Raw genomic sequence first — 22994 nt, forward strand, 5'->3', positions numbered from 1 at the left:
AAGTGAGAACGTTTTCTGAACAAATCAATACTTTAAATTTTTTGTATAATTTTATCATACAACATGATTTTTCATTATGATATTTATCATATTATAATTTCATTTTATTTAGAACATTGTCTGTGTAGGCTGTATGACGCACAACGCAGAACTGTCCACAGCTGAATATGGTACTATGCTGATTTTACGTAAGCATGTTGGTGTTCAACATCTGTTGTAGTGAACATTCTAAAACTGGTGTAAAATGTTGCTGCCATATTAATAGACACGTTGAATGTTATCGTTTTGATTCTGGAATCCCGCACGTAAACTGGTTGGCAAAAAAAGAGCAAAGTCGGACGGTTCACTTGACGGAGAAACCGTCACTTTCCTCATAACAGTGGCTAGTTGGCAGAACTCTTTTTACACACCAGTAAGTGTTTTTCAGAGCGGAGCCCTGATTGTGACGTCACCCGTCATCTCGTCTCTGTAAACAATGGATGTTGTGCAGCAATTATTATGACGTCATTATATAGACTCTCTCAGCACCCCCCCCTCGGACTGACTTCCCGCGTCCCTGATGCTACGTATATTTATTAAAAAATTCACGCACAAAGAAATGTATTCTACATTTCATCTTCTTTACTGTAATGTATTATAAACCATTCACATTTAGGGCATTCAGCAGACGCTTTTATCCAAAGCGACTTACAATAAGTACATTTGTCAGTTGAAGAATTAAGCAATATCACCCAAGAGGGGGTGCTGCTGTACTGAATATCAGCACGGCTGTGATTCAGTCGTAGGTACGAGGCCGTAGGCCAAGTGCCAAAGATAATCACAGCTGAAGAGGAGGTCTTAGGAATGTCTAGGTGCTGGCTTGAGACCAGTGGGGTTGTCGGTGAGAACACAGGGTTGTCCAGTCAGAGTTCCAAGGTTTATGGGCTTTATTTTCCAAAGGTGCGAGCAGGAATGTATGGATGTGTGTAGTAGGTAGGTAGGTAGGGTGATACTGTGAAGATAGGTAGGTAGAATGATAGTGTGTGTAGCTAAGGTGTGATGGGTAGGTAGTTAGGTAGGATTTGGAGGTAGGTAGTTAGCTAGGATGTGTGTGGTTCCTAGGAAGCAAACAACAATAAGCTCCAAAATTCATGGCCACAATTCTGTCATTGCTCAGTATACGCAAACAGGGAGTTCAGAGGCTCACAGCTCTCAAGGTGTTCAGCGTCTCTGAACAAAGGAAAGGGGTGTGGTCACAGGTCTGTGTTAACTAGTTGTGGTAGGGCAGGGCAGGGCAGGGCAGGGCAGGGAGTGATCAACTGATCGACATGGGCGGATTTGGAAAATGTGGGCAAATTTCTGGTTCTGTGAGGTGAGGAGGGAACAGATAACCTTCCAAACGACAGCTCTTCTGATGTGCACCCTTTATTAGTTAACAGTAATAAGCAGCAACAGATAATGATTTGTCTGATTATTTAATGATTTATTTGGCTCCGCCAACACAAGTAGATCCGCAATTGGACTGGGACTGCACTGGTGTCCAGCAACACATAAACACACTAGCAATCTAAGCTACATAAAGACCGTTAATGACATTAACGGTTGTTAGAACACCTGAAAGTGGAGTGATACATTTATAGTTAAAAATCCCAGTGCTGTTATACTCTATATCAGCACTCATGGAATGCCTCTTGTCCAATCAAATGACTTGGTCGGAATTTACCGTTGTGTAAGAAAATAAGAATCTCTGTAAGTACAGTTATCCCACTATTTTTCAAGATTATCTATGTAATACAATGGTTGTATTCTAAATGGAGGGAAAGTATAGGATGTTAGCTGATTTCATGTAAGATAAAAACTCATATTTAACAATTATTCGCCGAAAGCGAAGTGAATCGTGAATATACTACACGTGAACACTCTACATTAATTTAATTTACTCTAAATATAATAATACTTTTTTCCAGGTATTATTTATTATTAGCGGTTTATTTGTTTTTATTAGCGTTACGAGATGACCATCACGCACGCAATACAATATCCTGAGTTTGAGATCTCAATTATGGGATATTGCCTAATATCCCGAGATAGCGAACCAATCAAATTGCGCCATTTTAGGAGGTTCACGTGTAGAATATGCTAATAGGTCATTATTGTGACTGCACCTTCAGCAATATTAGCTGTGGGATCAAGGTTTCAGTTCGTTTTTCCCGACACCACTTTACGCTACAGTGTTGTAAAGTGTTGAAACCATTTCCCATCGGTCATCGCGGAGCCTGATTCTAAAGACCGGGGAAGAGGTAAAACATTTTGGTTAAGGTGCATCGGTCTTTGACAGCCATCTGTCTTGTATCTGCTGAAGGAGGCTCATCTTCAAAACGCTTCAGGACCTGTGGGATGGAGAGCACACGCTAGGATGAAACAACCACATGCTGTTGGTCGAGGTCAGCTCTATCTGGATGGAGGGGATTTGTGAGGCTGTCCATCAAACAAACAGACGTCCGCATGAGAGAAGGACACTCACTCCGCACACCAGCCTAACGAGAACGATCTGGGTGACTTGCCTTTCTGAAGAGTTCGTCGATGTGGTCCTCGTGTGCGTGGCGCTTGAAGATCTCCACAAGGTGTTGGATTAAAAAAGAACCTTGCCGTGAATGTCTATACGACACCGTGTCTGCAGAATAGAGTGAAAAGATAATTAGAAGTCGTTGATCAGAGAAGGGTGTTCATTTGCAAGTCCTGATTCCAACAGTTCCAGTTGTTTGGTATCCTCAACCTATTCTGTAATGAAGACTAAACTTTATCAGCACAGACAAAAATAAATCAACTCACCGGCGGTGCAGGACAGAAGTGAAACCATGTCTTTTTCTTTGTGCACCCTGTGAATAGCATCCTCCTCGATGTCTGCGTCCACTTCATCTGCCAGGTGAGGTGGGAGGGCCGCATCCACCTGCACTACCGGGGCCTGCTCTGGGCCAGACCCAGGCCCATCGCAGACTATCGCAGAGCCATCATCCACTGGAAGAGAATACAGTGAACGGAGTAGACCAGTAATTCACTTACGTTTTCGGGGGTATCTTTTAAAACGAAATATGGTAAAACAGGTTTATGATTATGGTATGTTCAAATCTAAAAAGGAACCTCAAGCACACCTCCTCTGCAGGCTTGGATGATGATGACTTTGGGTTTGTTGAGCAGTTTTGGACAACGAGCCGAATCCAAGTGTTTGTAGATATTGTCAATGGGGAACTGGTCGGGGACTCCATCGCAGTGATGGACGCCTAAAATGGCTCCCTTCACCCCATGGGACATGATGACCACAAAGACAGAGTCTGTCGCGGCCAGACGGGGGTCTTTAGAAAACCTTTTGACGGCCTCGTCCATCTCCTGTGCGAGAACATGAATCAGTCAACGACACTCATCGCAGGACCACAGATCACATGATACCTCTTGTGTGAGTGAGGCCCAACGTACCACTCCACTGAGGTCTCTGTGTTGCTCCACGTTGTATCCCAGTGAGATCAGCAGTTTGCTCATATCCTGCTCGTCTTTCTCAGCACCATCCCGATCTTTCTCTTTGTCAAAGTGCACATTGGTGATCAGCAGAGCCATGCGCGTCCTGTCGGCTGGGGCCATGATGGTGTATATCTGACCACATCATTCAATAGAAGAAAGGAAACAGGTGCATGACATATGACTGACACAGCATGCATTGTCTTATCTGATCGTTTGATGCCTTGATAGTTCACGTAAAATAATATGAGCCTATGCCGATCAGAACAACCCACCAGATAACCGTTTATGGTTGGCTGAAACACATGCATGAGGCCACAGGAATAACAAGATATGAATGAGGAGCAGCAACATGACGACGCAGCCTTTAAAGGGCAGAGGAAGGACTAACGTTGCCTCTGTCCTTCAGCTTCTCTGTCTTGAACTGCTCAGAGCTGAGGATGAGTTCAGAGGTCCTGCCCTTCGTCTCTGTTGGGGAAACTCCCAGGAACAGAAAATAAAGATCACTCGTACAATTGCTGCAGTGTTTTACTTGACAAATTTGATCCGAATAACTGCATGCAAGTCACCTTTATACGATGCTTTGACCTCCTGAGATCCAGCCAAAGGGCTTCCTGCTCGTATGTTAATGAAAGAAAAAACATCAGAGATTTATAAAATGTTTTATTTCTATATTTTATTTCATGTCTCTTATCGATGACATTTGAACTCACATTACAGGGGAATATATATGTCTCACAACTGACGTTTGAAATAAAACCAATTTAGTGAATACAATGTTGTGAATTAATAGCATTTAAAAATTCTTTCTTCATTCCTCAAGACTGAAGCCACCATTTATTCTCCTCAGGTCAGATCTGTTTGAGGTGCAGATATATTCAATTCAGCAGTCAATTCTGAAACAGTCGAATCATTGCAACGTTACTATAACACCAAAGACTTCCTCCAAAAAATGGAATTGTCAAACTACAATTTAAAAAAAACATTACACTGCTGCTGTGATGTTCGGGTATTTAAATTATAATTATTTCCCACTTTCAAACATAGAGGGAGAATGGTTTTGGATATGCAGTCTAAACAAATGTCCTGAAACGACAATAACTAATGGTTGGATCCCAGGAGATGAAAGGATGAAGAAGCCGTTGCTCTGGTTCGTGTTAGGCCTTTATCAAAATAAAGTGGGCAGGGCTTATTGAGAAAAGACATTCCTAGTTACAACTCACCCACACGATCAGTAGGGCTGGGAGGAAGGATCAGACCCAGGGTGAGGTATAGTTCCCGGTCCCTCTCCAACATACAATCAATCATCGCCAGACTTGCTCTCTCCCCTTTCGCGATCACCATGTCGATCAGACACCGAGCCCGGTCAGTTCTGATCGTCTGGTCCTCCATCACAGTATCCTTTTCGTCGGTACTCAACATTTTGCGCTGCCAAAGGTCATCCAGCAGACCTTTCAAAGCTGGGAGTCCGACTCTCTCCACAAATCTCTTACGGATCCTTCTTAGGTCTGAAAAATAATGCAAAAGGCAATATAAAATGTACAATGCTGTAGTCAATATCAATTCGTCTTTGGCTTGTTTTAAAAACAAATAGCCTAGGCCTAGGCCTAAATACAAAGATCAAAATGAACGACTCCGTTGGTCGTGAGTGTGTAGGCCTCCTGTGGTGATCTGGGGTCTCGGTCGGGCCAAAGACGCTGATAACTCGGTTCAGGTTCCTCGTTTCCTCACATGAGCCTGCTCTCTTCTTATTCTCTTCTACTTCTTATTAAAGGCCTACTGCAGTGTTTGATATCGAGCCTGCTGCTTGAAGTGAAATAAAAAATAAATTGCCGAATTTGAACCTCGATCATATATAGCAACCACGGTAACCTACAGCAAAGTGTATAACAAAAAAAAAAGTGAATAATCTATAGATGGAATGTAAAACACGGCCTACCTTCCATCGCTTACGCGGCTTCTCCCCTCTTCGATTTAACTTTCGTTTTGAAGCTTCCTCATTCCGGACGGTAAGTGAGATCAGGATTCTTGGAAACCACGCCTATTGTTTCACTTAGAAGCCCGCCAAGCAGCAAACCGACCAATCACCACCCCTCACCTCTTCTGGAGGAGGAGTCCTATCCTTCTTTATTAGGTCCATGGTCCGAGCGGAGCAACACAGACAGACATTTATCTAATCAGGGGAGGCCGTTGACCGCAGGCTCCGTTTTTCAATGACACCCTGATTACCACATACAAATAATACAAATAAATACAAATGTACGATAGATATAAACAGTCGGTCAAACAACCAGAATGACATTTGAATAAATATAAATAATGCAATGGGACAATTAAGAAAGCTATTTAAAACCCAAACAATCCTTATGTAACGCGACTACAATCATGCCCTTAAGGTCATCTTCAGGTTGGGGGAATATTATTATTACTGGATTAAGTGCAAACCCATGTTGTGTGTCAGCAGATTGTCTTTCGGCCTGTTGATATGCAGCAATGCAGGACTGCATATCAAACCCTCGCAGACCCCGAGGACCTCGTGGTAAAGAGAGTTAAACGCAATCTTTTTGATAGGCCTATGTATTTAGGCCTAAAAAGGCAGAATACGATAGTAGGCCTATTAGTAACATCATTTATTTTTTAAAGTAGGCCTATTGTAGTTAGGAGTGGATAGGCCAAAGGACGACCTGGAGTTGGTGTCGTTGTTGTCGTTGCATTTACAATGAATTTGGTGCAAACATTTATAGGCTACGATACATACAAATAATATTAAAAAGGGGCTCATTATCGCGATTGCGCTCATGTCTGAAACCTCTTCGATCCTCTTCGATTTCCAAGGGGATAAGGCCTTGATAACTCCGGCTGGCAGTCGGATAGACCTCACTCTGAGGCGCGTCGTTAGACCTGGGCATTCGAGGCTATAGCCCCGGATCTTTTGGGAATAGCCCCGGATCGCTGTGCCGTTAAAAAAAAAAAAAAATGCTGAAAATAGCCCCGTAGAGTTTACTTCTTTGTGATTGAAGCAGCCTCAGATGCAACATTGTAGTGAGTGAAAACCTCAAAATTCTGCCGTGTCCATGTATGGGCAGATTTAGAATAATTTGTTGCAAAATGTTGCAAATTCAACGTCGGTATTCTTTCTTCTCTGCATAGCGCATCTCGTCTATATTGCTTTTTCGTGCTGCCAGCCTTTTAGTGAGATCAGAGAGTGTTGAGAAGGACCGTACCAAAATATCTTTGGTAAGATGGATATAAGAAGAGAGACCCGCAGTGAATTCAACCCGGTCCACATGACATCGGGTAGTTCCATGAGTGTTTATTTGGCTACAGTTTTTTTTTTTTTTTTTTGCAATATTGTAGCCAGTGAAAATCGCAAAATTTCTGACTTGTACATTAATGGGCAAATTGAGAATCATTAGTTGCAAAATGTTGCAAATTTGATTCTCTATGCAAAGCCCATCATGTCGATATTGCTGTTTAGTGCTGCTCTAGTTTGCACAGATTCAGGAGACCCGCAGTGAATTCAACCCGGTCCACTTGACATCGGGTAGGCCATGAGTGTTTATTTGGCTACAGTTTTTTCTAATGTCTCATTTTGGCTGCTGTATGTGGTGCACTTTCCTATCCTTAACGTAAACATTAACCTATTCAGTAGGCCTGCCCCGACGTGAGTCAGACATGACGATTTGTCTTTCCTTTACTTCTCAAACTACGTGACAATTGCATGTTCATCATGTTCATCAAATTTCCTCGGGGGAGAAACCCCCAAACCCCCGTTTTAAAAGGAATCTAACTTCTGGGCTACAGCCCCGGATGTTTTCAATTGCTAGCGACGCTCCTCTGAACCCAAGATGTCTCAACGAACAGAGAAACCCCATTCAATTCGATCAGCAAATACGTTCCGAGTCATTTTTACATTGAGCATGGTGAGGTTTTATGTGTTTTTATTGGTCTGCATGTCATGTGTGAGGCAGCATGATATTCACTTCTGGCTTTAGTCTTCAATTCAACGAAGACATAAAAAGCCAAATTACACAAATGTTAACTAGGCCTATTTCACAATTACTAATAACTAATAATAACTCTGTTTCTGACAACGTTATAATAAGGCGACAATATTGAACTAATAAATGAAAATAAGAAACATTTTACGTGCAGTAATTGTAGACAACACTGGAGGAAAAAACTGTTTTCCAAACATTTTGACGATAATAATGGTCAAAGATCCAGGTCATATGGACATAGTGTTGTGACCCATTTTCGACCGACTCCAATCTGGCTGAATGTTAAATAAAAATACCTATATTATACGTAATTTATTTATATTGTAGGCCTACTATCAATTCCAAACAAACATTTTTTAAAAACTGGCCACAGGACAGAATTCTGAACGGCAGTCAGGACGAGACCCGTTTTCCATAAACTCCAATTGGGCAGTTTGTTGAATAAGAATTACTAGATATTGTTAACAGGCCATACACCGGAAAGACCAAAGCAGACATGTAGCCTACTTCATGCGGAGGCTCCGATCACTTGGAAAAACCTGTGGATGTTCTACCGTCTGTGGCGGCCCGCGTTCTTTCCACTCGATAGCCTACAATTGCGGGAGTGTTTTGACAAATTTGATCCGAATAACTGCATGCAAGTCACCTTTATACGATGCTTTAACCTCCTGAGATCCAGCCAAAAGGCTTCCTGCTCGCACGTTAATGAAAGAAAAAACATCAGAGATGTATAAAATGTTTTATTTCTATATTTTATTTCATGTCTCTTATCGATGACATTTGAACTCACATTACAGGGGAATATATGTGTCTCACAACTGACGTTTGAAATAAAACCAATGCAGTGAATACAATGTTGTGAATTAATAGCGTTTAAAAATTCTTTCTTCATTCCTCAAGACTGAAGCCATCATTTATTCTCTTCAGGTCAGATCTGTTTGAGGTGCAGATATATTCAATTCAGCAGTCAATTCTGAAACAGTCGATTCATTGCAACGTTACTATAACACCAAAGACTTCCTCCAAAAAATGTATTCGTCAAACTACAATTTTAAAAAAACATTGCACTGCTGCTGTGATGTTCGGGTATTTAGATTATAATTATTTTCCACTTTCAAACAAAGTAGAGAGAATGGCTTTGGATATGCACTCTAAACAAATGTCCTGAAACGACAATAACTAATGGTTGGATCCCAGGAGATGAAAGGATAAAGAAGCCGTTGATCTGGTTCGTGTTAGGCCTTTATCAAAATAAAGTGGGCAGGGCTTATTGAGAAAACCCATTCCTAGTTACAACTCACCCACACGATCAGTAGGGCTGGGAGGAAGGATCAGACCCAGGGTGAGGTATAGTTCCCGGTCCCTCTCCAACATACTATCAATCATCGCCAGACTTGCTCTCTCCCCTTTCGCGATCACCATGTCGATCAGATACCGAGCCCGGTCCGTTCTGCTCGTATGGTCCTCCAACACAGTGTCCTTGTCTTCAGTACTCAACACTTGGCGCTGCCAAAGGTCATCCAGCAGACCTTTCAAAGCTGGGAGTCCGACTCTCTCCACAAATCCCTTACGGATCCTTTTTAGGTCTGAAAAATAATGCAAAAGGCAATATAAAATGTACAATGCTGTAGTCAATATCAATTCGTCTTTGGCCTGTTTTGAAAACAAATAGCCTAGGCCTATAGCCCAAATACAAAGAACAAAATGAACGACTCCGTTGGTCGTGAGTGTGTAGGCCTCCTGTGGTGATCTGGGGTCGTGGTCGGGACAAAGACGCTGATAACTTGGTTCAGGTTCCTCGTTTTCTCACATGAGCCTGCTCTCTTCTTACTCTCCTCTACTTCTTATTAAAGGCCTAATGCAGTGTTTGATATCGAGCCTACTGCTTGAAATGAAATAAAGTATAAAGAAACTGCTCCCGCTGCGTCCACCTGTCGAGCAGCAGAAGAAACGGAACCTGATCGCCCAAATCTCTCAAGTTCAAATACATTGCCGAATTTGAACCCCTATCATATATGGCAACCACGGTAACCTACAGCAAAGTGTGCAACATAAAAAAACAACATGAATAAGCTATAGATGGTATGTAAAACACGGACTACCTTCCATCGCTTACGTGGCTTCTCCCCTCTTCGATTTAACTTTCGTTTTGAAGCTTCCTCATTCTGGACGATAAGTGAGATCAGGATTCTTGGAAACCACGCCTATTGTTTCACTTAGAAGCCCGCCAAGCAGCAAACCGACCAATCACCATCCCTCACCTCTTCTGGAGGAGGAGTCCTATCCTTCTTTATTAGGTCCATGGTCCGAGCGGAGCGACACAGACAGACATTTATCTATTCAGGGGAGGACGTTGACCGCAGGCTCCGTTTTTCAATGAAACCCTGATTACCACATACAAATAATACAAATAAATACAAATGTACAATAGATATAAACAGTCGGTCAAACAACCAGAATGACATTTGAATAAATATAAATAATGCAATGGGACAATTAAGAAGGCTATTTAAAACACAAACAATCCTTATGTAACGCGACTACAATCATGCCCTTAAGGTCATCGTTGGGGAATATTATCATTACTGGATTAAGTGCAAACCCATGTTTTGTGTCAGCAGATTGTCTGTAGGCCTGTTGATATGCAGGACTGCATATCAAACCCTCGCAGTCCCCGAGGACCTCGTGGTAAAGAGAGTTAGTTATTATGTAGGCCTACGCAATCTTTTTGATAGGCCTATGTATAGGCCTAAAAAGGCAGAATACGATATATAGGCCTATTAGCAACATCATTAATTTTTTTAAGTAGGCCTATTGTAGTTAGGAGTGGATAGGCCAAAGGACGACCAGGAGTTGGTGTCGTTGTTGTCATTGCATTTACAATGAATTTAGTGTAAAAAATTATAGGCTACGATACATACAAATAATATTAAAAAGGGGCTACTTATCGCGATTGCGCTCATGTCTGAAACCTCTTCGATCCTCTTCGATTTCCAAGGGGATAAGGCCTTGATAAGCCGGCTGGCAGTTGGATACCTCACTCTGAACTCAAGATGTCTCAACGAACAGAGAAACCCCATTTAATTCGATCAGCAAATACGTTCCGAGTCATTTTTACATTGAGCATGGTGAGGTTTTATGTGTTTTTATTGGTATGCATGTCATGTGTGAGGCAGCATGATATTCATTTCTGGCTTTAGTCTTCAATTCAACGCAGACATAAAAAGCCAAATTACACAAATGTTATCTATTCCACAATTACTAATAATAACTAATAATAACACTGTTTCTGACAACGTTATAATAAGGCGACAATATTGAACTAATAAATGAAAATAAGAAACACTTTACGTGCAGTAATTGTAGACAACACTGGAGGAAAAAACTGTTTTCCAAACATTTTGACGATAATAATGGTCAAAGATCCAGGTCATATGGACATCGTGTTGTGACCCATTTTCGACCGACTACAATCTGGCTGAATGTTAAATAAAAATACCTATATTATACGTTATTTATTTATATTGTAGGCTATCAATTCCAAAAAAAACTTTAAAAAAAACTGGCCGCAGGACAGCATTCTGAACGGCAGGTCAGGACGGGACCCGTTTTCCATAAACTCCAATTTGGCAGGTTGTTGAATAAGAATTACTAGATATTGTAACGTAGGCCTACATACACCGGAAAGACCAAAGCAGACATGTAGGCTACATCATGCGGAGGCTGCGATCACCTGGAAAAACCTGTGGATGTTCTACCGTCTGTGGTGGCCCGCGTTCTTTCCACTCGTAGCCTACAATTGCTGCAGTGTTTTACTTGACAAATTTGATCCGAAAAACTGCATGCAAGTCACCTTTATACGATGCTTTAACCTCCTGAGATCCAGCCAAAAGGCTTCCTGCTAGAATGTTAATGAAAGAAAAAACATCAGAGATTTATAAAATGTTTTATTTCTATATTTTATTTCGATGACATTTGAACTCACATTACAGGGGAATATATGTGTCTCACAACTGACGTTTGAAATAAAACCAATGCAGTGAATACAATGTTGTGAATTAATAGCATTTAAAAATTCTTTCTTCATTCCTCAAGACTGAAGCCATCATTTATTCTCCTCAGGTCAGATCTGTTTGAGGTGCAGATATATTCAATTCAGCAGTCAATTCTGAAACAGTCGATTAATTGCAACGTTACTATAACACCAAAGACTTCCTCCAAAAAATGTATTCGTCAAACTACAATTTAAAAAAAACATTGCACTGCTGCTGTGATGTTCGGGTATTTAGATTAGCCTATAATTATTTCCCACTTTCAAACAAAGTAGAGAGAATGGCTTTGGATATGCACTCTAAACAAATGTCCTGAAACGACAATAACCAATGGTTGGATCCCAGGAGATGAAAGGATAAAGAAGCCGTTGCTCTGGTTCGTGTTAGGCCTTTATCAAAATAAAGTGGGCAGGGCTTATTGAGAAAACCCATTCCTAGTTACAACTCACCCACACGATCAGTAGGGCTGGGAGGAAGCATCAGACCCAGGGTGAGGTATAGTTCCCGGTCCCTCTCCAACATACAATCAATCATCGCCAGACTTGCTCTCTCCCCTTTCCCCATCACCATGTCAATCAGACACCGAGCCCGGTCCGTTCTGCTCGTATGGTCCTCCAACACAGTATCCTTGTCGTCGGTACTCAACACTTTGTGCTGCCAAAGGTCATCCAGCAGACCTTTTAAAGCTGGGAGTCCGACTTTCCCCACAAATCCACTACGGATCCTTTTTAGGTCTGAAAAATAATGCAAAAGGCAATATAAAATGTACAATGCTCTAGTCAATATCAATTCGTCTTTGGCCTGTTTTGAAAACAAATAGCCTAGTCCTAGGCCTAAATACAAAGATCAAAATGAACGACTCCGTTGGTCGTGAGTGTGTAGGCCTCCTGTGGTGATCTGGGGTCTTGGTCGCACCAAAGACGAAGAGTTTCTCACATGCTTGAAGTGGAATAAAGTAGCCTATAAAGAAACTGCTCCCGCTGCGTCCACCTGTCGAGCAGCAGAGGAAACGGAACCTGATCGCCCAAATCTCTCAAGTTCAAATAAATAGCCGAATTCGAACAATATATGGCAACCACGGTAACCTACAGCAAAGTGTGCAACATAAAAAAAAACGTGAATAATCTATAGATGGTATGTAAAACACGGCCTACCTTCCATCGCTTACGTGGCTTCTCCCCTCTTCGATTTAACTTTCGTTTTGAAGCTTCCTCATTCTGGACGATAAGTGAGATCAGGATTCTTGGATACCACGCCTATTGTTTCACTTAGAAGCCCGCCAAGCAGCAAACCGACCAATCACCACCCCTCACCTGTAGTCTTCTGGAGGAGGCGTCCTATCCTTATTAGGTCCATTGTCCGAGCGGAGGGACACAGACGGACAATTATCTATTCAGGGGAGGCCGTTGACAGCGGACTCCGTTCTTCAATGACACCCTGATTACCACATACAAATAAAAACAGAAATACAAATGTACAATAGATATAAACAGTCGGTCAAACAACCAGAATGACATTTTAATAAATATAAATAATGCAATGGGACAATTAAGAAAGCTATTTAAAACACAAACAATCCTTATAACGCGACTACAATCATGCCCTTAAGGTCATCTTCAGGTTGGGGGAATATTATTATTACTGGATTAAGTGCAAACCCATGTTGTGTGTCAGCAGATTGTCTGTAGGCCTGTTGATATGCAGGAATGCAGGACTGCATATCAAACCCTCGCAGACCCCGAGGACCTCGTAATTACAGGTAAAGAGAGTTAGTTATTATGTGTACGCAATCTTTTTGATAGTCTTTAGGCCTAAAAAGGCAGAAGGGATACGACAGTAGGCCTATCAGTAACATCATTTATTTTTTAAAGTCCTATTGTAGTTAGGAGTGGATAGGCCAAAGGACGACCAGGAGTTGGTGTCGTTGTTGTCGTTGCATTTACAATGAATTTAGTGTAAACATGTATAGGCTACGATACATACAAATAATATTAAAAAGGAGCTCCTTATCGTGATTGCGCTCATGTCTGAAACCTCTTCGATCCTCTTCGATTTCCAAGGGGATAAGGCTAACTCCGGCTGGCAGTCGGATAGACCTCACTCTGAACTCAAGATGTCTCAACGAACAGAGAAACCCCATTCAATTCGATCAGCAAATACGTTCCGAGTCATTTTTACATTGAGCATGGTGAGGTTTTATCTGTTTTTATTGGTCTGCATGTCATGTGTGAGGCCGCATGATATTCACTTCTGGCTTTAGGCTTCAATTTAACGCAGACATAAAAAGCCAAATTACACAAAAGTTGTCTATTTCACAATTACTAATAATAACACTGTTTCTGACAACGTTATAATAAGGCGACAATATTGAACTAATAAATGAAAATATAAACACTTTACGTGCAGTAGGTATAATTGTAGACAACACTGGAGGAAAAAAATGTTTTCCACCAAACATTTTGACCTTAATAATGGTCAAAGATTATGGACAGGTTATGGACATCGTGTTGTGACCCATTTTCGACCGACTCCAATCTGGCCGAATGTTAAATAAAAATAACTATATTATAGCCTATTTATTTATATTGTAGGCCTACTATCAATTCCAAACAAACATTTAAAAAAACTGGCCACAGGACAGCATTCTGAACGTCAGGACGAGACCCGTTTTCCATTAACTCCAATTTGGCAGGTTGTTCAATAAGAATTACTACGTAGGCCTACATACACCGGAAAGCCCAAAGCAGTGCTTCATGCGGAGGCTGCGATCACCTGGAAACACCTGTGGATGTTCTACCAGTCTGTGGTGGCCCGCGTTCTTTCCAGGGTTGGAGTTAGGTGGGAGCCAGTCGGAGCTGAGCTCCCATAGAGACAAGTCGGGCTCCAAAGAAAGCATCCAAATATCTGTGGGGTCTCTGAAGACCTTGCGCTCAGTTGTTGTCGGGGAACGGGGGACATGGGACGGGGGACGGGGAACGGGGGACGGGGGACGGGGGACGGGGGACGGGGAACGGGGGACGGGGGACATGGGGACGGGGGACGGGGGACGGGGGACGGGGGACGGGGGACGGGGGAGACCGTACCGGCTTTGCGCTGAGTTGTTGACAACGCAAGACAACTCCGTTTCGCTTTGGTGTCCGGTTCGCCCTGTCGGGCTTATTTTCCCGACAATGATCTATTTCCCTTACTTAACGTCAATGTAACTCTATATGTGGAACGGAAAATGGCGTTATTTGTAACTACAATATTATGCTGCTGTATTTTCAGAGACCCCCACAGATATTTGAGTTCGCTGCTTTCATGGGAGCCAGACCTCTCTCTATGGGAGCTCAGCTCCCACTGGCAACTCGAGCCCTGGCCTACATTGTTTTGTAGCCAAATTTCTTATTCAGATGTTAACAAATTTGCATGGTTTGAAATAAAACAAATCTACCTGTATTTTCTTTATTTGATTATTTTTTTGCAAAAGTTTAAATGAAGCAACCACTTCTGGGAATTTCCAGACCGAATCGAGTAGGCTAGACCGCGTCTGCGTGTTTGGGGTTGTTGGAAGTTGGACTCTATCGACATCACAGAGGTCCTTATGAACTTGGATTCGGGTGACAGGGATGCGGAGAAGAGCAAGCTCCACTCTGTTAACTTCATGACGGTGAGATATGTTTTTATAATGAATTATAAATATGAATTTTATAATTTCTGCATTGGGGTTGTGCATTGATGTGTGCATGTTTTGGGTGCAGTTGTTTAACGTATTTATGTTTAAGTTCACCATCACTGGGGCTATCAAAGCTGCGGGTTTTTTCCGTGAAAAGTTGTATCTTCGAGTTGCGCGCGCAGGTACGCCCGCGCCCCGTGGGCCGCTGGGTGCAAATGCCAGGGCTTTTTTTGCTCCCAGTCCGTCACTGGATACGAAAGACGTGAATCAGAGGCAAAAAGTCCACTTTTCTTGACAGCGGTCATATGCACACACAGCCGTGATCACCAGCGTTATACATTAGGCTATCCCTTACTAGAGCATCTCTAGTTTTTCTTTTGTCTTTTCGAGACCCCCACAGAGATGGAATCATAACTCGAACCCTGGTTCTTTCACATGGTGTGCTTGGGGGGCAGCACATCTAAAGCACTCATCGAGGCTGGACCAGCTGATCAGGCGGGCCGGCTCTGGTCGGCATGAAGTGGACTCTGGTGACAGCGGCAGAGCGGAGAACATCCAACAAACTGCTCCCTATTCTGGACAATGTCAGCCATCCTCTGCACACTGTCATCAGCAACCACAGGAGCTCGGTCAGGAGCTCTGTGTGTGTGTGTGTGTGTGTCACACACACACACACACACACACACACACACACACACACACACACACACACACACACACACACACACACACACACACACACACACACACACAGGAAACCAGAGGAGCTCATTCAGCGACAGGATATATATATATATATATATATGCGCCCCTGTATATATATGTATATACAGGGGCGTTGCTAGACCAAGAGCTTTACTGGGGCACCGGCCCCCAACTCCCAATACACTAATGTGCGCACAATATGAAATAGATGGCACAGAAGGGTATGTACGAGCTTCAAAATCATTATCGTCACTGTCATACTGGCCTAGGCGATCGCCTAGGCCCTTTTTATTTTTCTTCCTCCATGGGCCCCTGACGGCGTCTGGGCCCCAGTGCACCGGTTGCACCGTCGATATTTGAGTGAGTGAGTGAGTGAGTGAGTGAGTGAGTGAGTGAGTGAGTGAGTGAGTGAGTGAGAGAGAGAGAGAGAGAGAGAGAGAGGGCTGTAAAACAGTCTAGCTCAGGGGTGTCAAACGTACGGCCCGCGAACGGGTTTAATCCGGCCCGCGAACGGGTTTAATCCGGCCCGCGAGATGATTTTGTGAAGTACAGTTTTGTAAAAAAAAATAATAATAAAAAAAAAAATTATAAAAAATATTAGACTTTTTTTTTATAAAAATCCTTCCTAGCATTACATGGATTGCATTGACTGGCACTGATTAATTTGTTGTACATTGAACTACTGGACAATTGTGTGTAACTGGAAGTCGCTTTGGAATGTAACGTAAAATGATCTGCTATTTTTCAATGAAAGAAACTGCTGTTCTTAATGTGTCCACTAGAAGTCGCAATAGCAATTATTTTAAGCAAGCAAACTTTATACCGGAGCTGAGCAGGGAGCAAGTATAAACAGGTAGTGCAGCTAGCCCGGAGCTACCTTGTCGTTCTGCCTTATACTTCCAACATTATGCGTTTTGGCACTCTCATTGCCCCAAAATCTCTCTGTCAAAAAGACGAAAAGTGGACAGAGTGCAGAGTTTTCCAAGAAAAATGGTCATCGTCCTTTTTATTCACGGAAGTAAATTGGAAACCTGTGTTAGGTGTGCTCACAGCATGTTTAATTTTACATAATTATGCCATATTTTTACCGGTCCGGCCCACTTGGGAATAGATTATCCTCCATGTGGCCCCTGAGCTAAAATTAGTTTGACACCCCTGGTCTAGCTGCTAATGTCCACATTCATTGATAAACTAACAGGGGATGGGAAGGGAGGATGGCTGTTTCAGAAGGGGGATGATTTGATCATTTTAATTCCAAAGGGGGATGCCATCCCCCCTCATCTCGAGAGCTGGCTATTACGTAGCCCTCTTTTATTGTTGATTGGCTGGTAAGTGGCAGGCTCGACTCAGGCCTCCGAGGCAGCAGGAGATGCGCTTGATGGATCCTGCCCGTTCCATAGCGAGAGCGCCGCTACTGCAGACTAATCTAATAATGGACACTGGAATTTTACTGGGGTATTGGAGACTTTTACTGGGGCACGTGCCCCAGTAAAAAGGGGCTCCCACGGCAACCACGGTAACCTACAGCAAAGTGTGCAACATAAAAAAAACACATGAATAATCTATAGATGGTATGTAAAACACGGACTACCTTCCATCGCTTACGTGGCTTCTCCCCTCTTCGATTTAACTTTCGTTTTGAAGCTTCCTCATTCTGGACGATAAGTGAGATCAGGATTCTTGGAAACCACGCCTATTGTTTCACTTAGAAGCCCGCCAAGCAGCAAACCGACCAATCACCACCCCTCACATGTAGTCTTCTGGAGGAGGCGTCCTATACTTATTAGGTCCATGGTCCGGGGCTCACGACGCCGCTACATATATATATATATATATATGTGTGTATATATATATATATATATATATATATATATATAAATAAATAAAAATAAGTGTGTGTGTGTGTATATATGTGTAAATATCTCTATCTCGCACAAAAACCCGTTGTCAATATCAGAATTGTCAACAAATCAGTCGACCCGTCAACCTGTATGGCGTAACACGGTGACTCTGTAACTCTCTAACAATTGCGGGGTTCTTTACCCAGGTAAACCCTTGGTCTGTCTTGGATTTAGTGGAGGTAGCAGAGTGGCAATGTTTGTCATTTTTAACCTCTACAAACTCATCCAACCATATATGGTGTTGCCCATTATGTGGAGGAGAAACCATTCATAACTGTTGTTAGCTTAAAACATGTCCTCAGAAGTATAGACTAAAATAAGTTACACCAAACTACACCAAGCAGCCTCTCCTAAAAGTTCACGCAAAGGTCTTTGGCGGCTGGCAGGATCAGCTCTTCTCCTATAGTGAAGGCTTTCTTAGACTTGGCAATGCGATGCACTACTTAGTATGAAGCTCTCAGTGCACTTGAATTTGTTGATGTGGGGGCCTTCACTAATTGCTTCTGTGCTTCATTTTCACTTTTTTTTAATCTTAAAAAAACGGCACGTCTTGACTTTAATGCGGGTGCTGTGTCCCCAAGTGGCAAAGCAGTTTTGAAGGCTTCATTGACTCATTTGGGAGCCTGTCACCACATATTATGCAGAGGGGGTTCGAGCGTCTGAAACACCGGTCGCAATGAAGCCGTACTTAAGATAGGACTCCTGGAATTTTCTTTTACACAGTTTTCTTATTCAGTTTTTCTTTGTTTTTCATTTGAATCAGATTGTGGGCTTTATTTTTAGGCGCACACATTATCGCGTGTCGGAAATACATCGGGTGATTTTGAAAATAATGTCCAAAAAAGCCCTGCTCTAAACAATTCCTCTTTACAGCTTGCATTTTGAAATGGAACAGGTAAAACAGACAGACGTCTTGGTCACCATTTCTTATATTTGATGTACTAGAATAATCTTTGTTGCTGATGAAGCAAAGAAATAAGGTGAGATAGTAAAGTCAAAGTATTTTCCATGAAAAATGATTTCAATACAAAGTAATCCTAAATAGTTCCTAGTTCCACATTCCAGTACATTTACACGCTACTGTCTGGCTAACCTTCAGTCTTTCTACTTACTATAAGGAATACATGCCCCCACTCACACCTGAGCTCACATTTCTACTCAGATCTTTAGAGCCATGAATAACGTTACACATGAATCCACTGAAGTGTCAATGGTCACCCAATAGCTTACACTGATGTATTACATTGTTTATAGAATGGTGCGGAATTATATTAATGTGATAATATTTATTAAATTAAAAGTATTGATGGATATTATGTTGGCATGACAGGTTTAAAAATATCTCAAACAAATGAAGCAAGAAAGCAGCCTTCTCCATAAACCATTTTTATTTTGCCCCAAACAGACGTCTGAACTTTCCTGGGTCAGGATAATGTGACCGTCAAAACCCTGAGAGGTGGATTTTGGTTACATCCATGTTAACATTCACTGTGTATATATATATATATATATATATATATATATATATTAGTGCTGTCAGTTAAACGCATTATTAACGGCGTTAACGCCAACCGATTTTAACGGTGTTAATTTTTTTATCGCGCGATTAACGCAATTCTTTTATTTTATCTTTTTATTTTTTAGGCTCAAAACAAAGAAGCAGTAGCCTGACTGCTATGTTCAAGGCAGTATCTTTGTATGTTCCTCGTTTAATTGCACTATAGGCTTTTTTTTTTGTATCGTCCTGTTTTGATCAGTATATGCCAATGTTGTTATCAATAAAAAACATTTGCAAAGGGCAAGCCGATGCACTTCTCCATGTTGATAAGAGCAATAAAATGAGAAAAATTAATGGGACAAAGAAATCAAGGGATATTTAGCATAGAAAAAAGAATTGTTATTAATCGCGATTAATCACGATTAATGGTGAGTTAACTATGACATTAATGCGATTAATCGCCTGACAGCACTAATATATATATATGTATATATATAAATACGATATGGCCCAATGCTAGCTGCCAATTGGGGAGAATTATTAAAGATTGTGCTAATCATTGTGGATTATCAAAAACGTCTAGATAAGCAAAAACAAATACTTTCTTTGGCACAATGTCAACTTCTTTTACCAAGTCTGGAATCACGACCATACAAAAATAACTAACAATATGTAAAAAAAATCCTATCCATATTTACATTTTGGGAATTTAGCAGACGCGTTCATCCAAAGTGACTTACAGCCATTCATACACACGGCGGAGTTAACCATGCAATGTTCCATCAGCTCATCAGGAGCAGCTAGGGTTAGGTGTTTCTCAGGGACACAGAAAAGGGATCGAACTAGCAACCTTCTGTTTACAAGCCAACCTGCCAACCTCCTATGTCTGGATATAGGAAAAGCTTAGTACACTTTATATTTGTATGTATGTATAGGTATATATGTATGTAAATGTACTAGCACAGGCAGGAGGTCCTATTCTACACATGTGTTGAACAATTATGTACAAAGTCGACAGTAATAATTTTCTTTAAAAATACACTCAAAGTTAGAACTGAGCCCCACTAGCAGTAGGAGAAGAGATCAGACCCAGGGTGATGCATAAGGGATTGTCCCTCTTCTTCATGCTATCGATCATTTCCTTACTTGCCTTCTCCCCTTTCCCGATAACCATGTCGATCAGACACCGTGCCATGTCCGTTTTGATCTTCCCCTTCTCCATCACAAAGTCCTTGTCCTCAGTACTCAACAATTCCTGCTGCCAAAGGTCATCCAGAAGACCTTTGATAACTGGGATTGAAACTCTCTGCACAAATTCAGAACGGATCCTTCGAAGCTCCCCTGGAAGAGAAATCAAAAGTAGGGATGGGCATAATTAATCGATGCTCGATAATTGATCGTTAAGAAATGCGTCGATCAATTTATATTGTTATCGATCAAAAGGACGTTGTGTTGCATACTGTGAGTCTTGAAGCATTTAATTGAATATAACCCTGCCGACTGGTGGAAAGTGAATGGAAGAAGGTTCCCCAGGCTGTCAAAGTTAGCGCGACAATACCTCTGCATCCCCGCAACTTCGGTCCCGTCAGAGCGGGTGTTTTCTGCTGCTGGACTGACAGTTACAAGGCTGCGTTCGCGTCTGACCCCCGAGCATGTTAACATGCTTATATTCCTAAACAAAAATATGTAGGCTGGAGTTACTGTATGCTATGGACAGTAGGGACAGTCACCACCGTATGTGAGTCGCTCTTTTCTTTCTTAATGTGTTGACTCTCGCTCCGCTTGGTGCCTCTTGGAGTCGTTACATTTTGCCAAAACTGTGATATTTTAGCAACAAGTCCAGCCTTATATATGTTCAATAAGGTATTGCTTTTAGATAGACTAGTTCATGCAATTGTTTGTAAATGGGTGGCTCATCTTTTTGTTGCGAGCCTTTTCCGCGCGCCGGCTGCAGGCATTATATGTCGGCCTTTTCCCCCCCCTTTTTTTCATAACAGTTATACAGTTTAATGCCCACTTTTAGCCTACTGCCTTTGTTTGATTATTGTTGTCCGATAAGTTCGCTACTTATTGTAATTGGAATAGGCTACAGATTTAGTCTTGTTGAATCGTTTCCAAACCTTTAAGAGCGCCTGTAGGCGCATTGTTCGGACTTTACGAGCGCCGCATAGGCCTATAACCTATAATGCCTGTATTTATTATTTTAAAACTGTTAAACAGTTGTAGGTCTTCAAGTTAACTGTATTGTATTAATTTTGGCCCATACATTATTGTTGGAATAAAGATTTCATTGATAAAAACATTAGAAAAAAAACATAGAAAAAAGTTAATGATTAATCGATAATTGATCGATAACTCTAGCGATGCTCGATCAAGAAAATTTCTTCAAATGCCCATCCCTAATCAAAAGGTCATTTAAAATGACAATGAGCAAACACGATAGTTGATTAATTAAACCCGTCTTTATTGGGGTAAAGATACAACCGTTAGTCGCACCAACTTTTTCACTCACAACATAAAAAAAGTAATTAAAACGAACGACCTTGATGGTTCATTTAAATCTTTTTTCCATTTTAGATCAATAATTCTAAACACTCATGCCTATCGTACAGAAAAATACAATGTTTTGTCCCTTTTACATTAAGATAAACACAGCTTACCTACCATAGTTTATAGTAACGTGTATTTGCGCTGATTCCATATGCTCTAGTTTTTCCCTGACACTTCCTTGAGGCTAATAGATTTAGAGAATAATCCTATTTACTATCACTTTAATATGTAGGAGAGCTTTTGTCCAAACACGATACAGAGACCTTCAAAGGGTTTACTTAGAGGAACCCTCTCATGACCTGCTGGTATCTTTAACCTTTTCGGCTTAAATTGGTTTTAATCTTTTAATTGTAGGCTGTAAGCGAACAGTAAACCAAAATGTTTTGGCTTTATCGGAAAGTTTGGTGACATATTTACGTTATAATCCTTGTTTCAGCTTATCAATACATTGATAACTGGTCAACAACACAACATCTTTTATTAATATGAAGGTTTTGGTCTGATCCAACACTGCGCCGAGATTTGCATTTCTCTCATGTACCTGAACATAATTCTGCCAACACAATCCCTTAATTATGTTAAAAATAAGATAAATGTAAAAGTGTTAAACACCAACTGGACAGTCTGATCACCACTGCTTTATTTGGGTGATTGAGTGCATGCAGGTGAGCAGGAAGGCATCATGAGTGAGGGGCGCTGCCCTGTGGAAGACACAATTGTACCCTTGAATCGGCTAAACTAAGGTTGATCTTTCGTTATATTTTCCCCAGACTATGATTAAATAGTGATTAAATAATGATCACAAAGGTCTATTGTGGTGGCAGTACTCTCTGGCTTTGTCTCACGTGCTTTCGTTGTCGTTTCGCTTGCTAGGGCACGCTCTAAAGATCATTAGCAATTAGCACAAATGTTGAGGGGAAACAAAATCTAAATCAAGGACATGTAAGCTTGTTTTTTACACCTCTCCTTGTTGAGAAAAATATAATGATGGATAAATGGCTTAAAGAGGTTAATCCCAAACCCAGAGAGGCAAAAGAAAACTGCACTGGTCCTACACATGAAGGCCGGGCTGCTGTGGGAGCAGCTCATCTGGTCATTGTCAAGACATTGTCCAGATGAACAGGGTGAGACACGTATGTT

At 41.6% G+C, this 22994-nt stretch overlaps 3 protein-coding genes and 2 long non-coding RNA genes across 11 annotated transcripts in view; 2 read left to right on the forward strand and 3 right to left on the reverse strand.

The window, feature by feature from the left end:
* Positions 1-908: 908 nt before the first annotated feature.
* Positions 909-12818, reverse strand: LOC132473962 (caspase a-like). 7 transcript variants are annotated; one of them, XM_060074364.1, is made up of 9 exons: positions 12700-12818; positions 11995-12279; positions 11347-11391; positions 3884-3960; positions 3454-3627; positions 3132-3366; positions 2812-2997; positions 2544-2653; positions 909-2369 (listed from the first exon to the last, which is right to left on the reverse strand). In XM_060074364.1, exons 1-9 carry the CDS (start codon positions 12704-12706, stop codon positions 2262-2264), a joined length of 1227 nt encoding a protein of 408 aa, XP_059930347.1. In that variant the 5' UTR covers positions 12707-12818; the 3' UTR covers positions 909-2261. The 7 variants fall into 7 exon arrangements, with proteins under 7 accessions (XP_059930347.1, XP_059930345.1, XP_059930348.1 ...); XM_060074362.1 differs by having other exon boundaries at positions 3884-3972; XM_060074365.1 differs by lacking the exons at positions 11347-11391; positions 11995-12279; positions 12700-12818 and adding exons at positions 4062-4106; positions 4716-5000; positions 5432-5570.
* On the forward strand, positions 4776-12271 carry LOC132473974 (uncharacterized). Its single transcript, XR_009529531.1, has 2 exons — positions 4776-4857; positions 12232-12271. It is a non-coding gene; the product is annotated as an uncharacterized LOC132473974 (long non-coding RNA).
* LOC132473966 (caspase-1-like) lies at positions 8227-9721 on the reverse strand. Its single transcript, XM_060074371.1, has 3 exons — positions 9596-9721; positions 8795-9079; positions 8227-8427 (listed from the first exon to the last, which is right to left on the reverse strand). The coding sequence occupies exons 1-3, from the start codon at positions 9600-9602 to the stop codon at positions 8417-8419; spliced, it is 303 nt and encodes a 100-aa protein (XP_059930354.1). The 5' UTR covers positions 9603-9721; the 3' UTR covers positions 8227-8416.
* A 6358-nt stretch (positions 12819-19176) lies between the features above and the next one.
* LOC132473960 (uncharacterized) overlaps positions 19177-22994 on the reverse strand; it is a 206532-nt gene continuing 202714 nt past the window's right edge. The window contains exon 17 of the mRNA XM_060074361.1: positions 19177-20645. Coding sequence (XP_059930344.1) covers positions 20353-20645 — 293 coding nt within the window. The 3' untranslated portion in view covers positions 19177-20352. The remainder of the gene's footprint in view (positions 20646-22994) is intronic.
* The window catches only part of LOC132473973 (uncharacterized), an 84239-nt gene continuing 81516 nt past the window's right edge, over positions 20272-22994 (forward strand). The window contains exon 1 of the long non-coding RNA XR_009529530.1: positions 20272-20398. This is a non-coding gene — a long non-coding RNA (uncharacterized LOC132473973). The remainder of the gene's footprint in view (positions 20399-22994) is intronic.

The sequence above is a fragment of the Gadus macrocephalus genome, chromosome 16 (assembly GCF_031168955.1).
Source record: "Gadus macrocephalus chromosome 16, ASM3116895v1".
Classification (NCBI taxonomy): domain Eukaryota; kingdom Metazoa; phylum Chordata; class Actinopteri; order Gadiformes; family Gadidae; genus Gadus; species Gadus macrocephalus.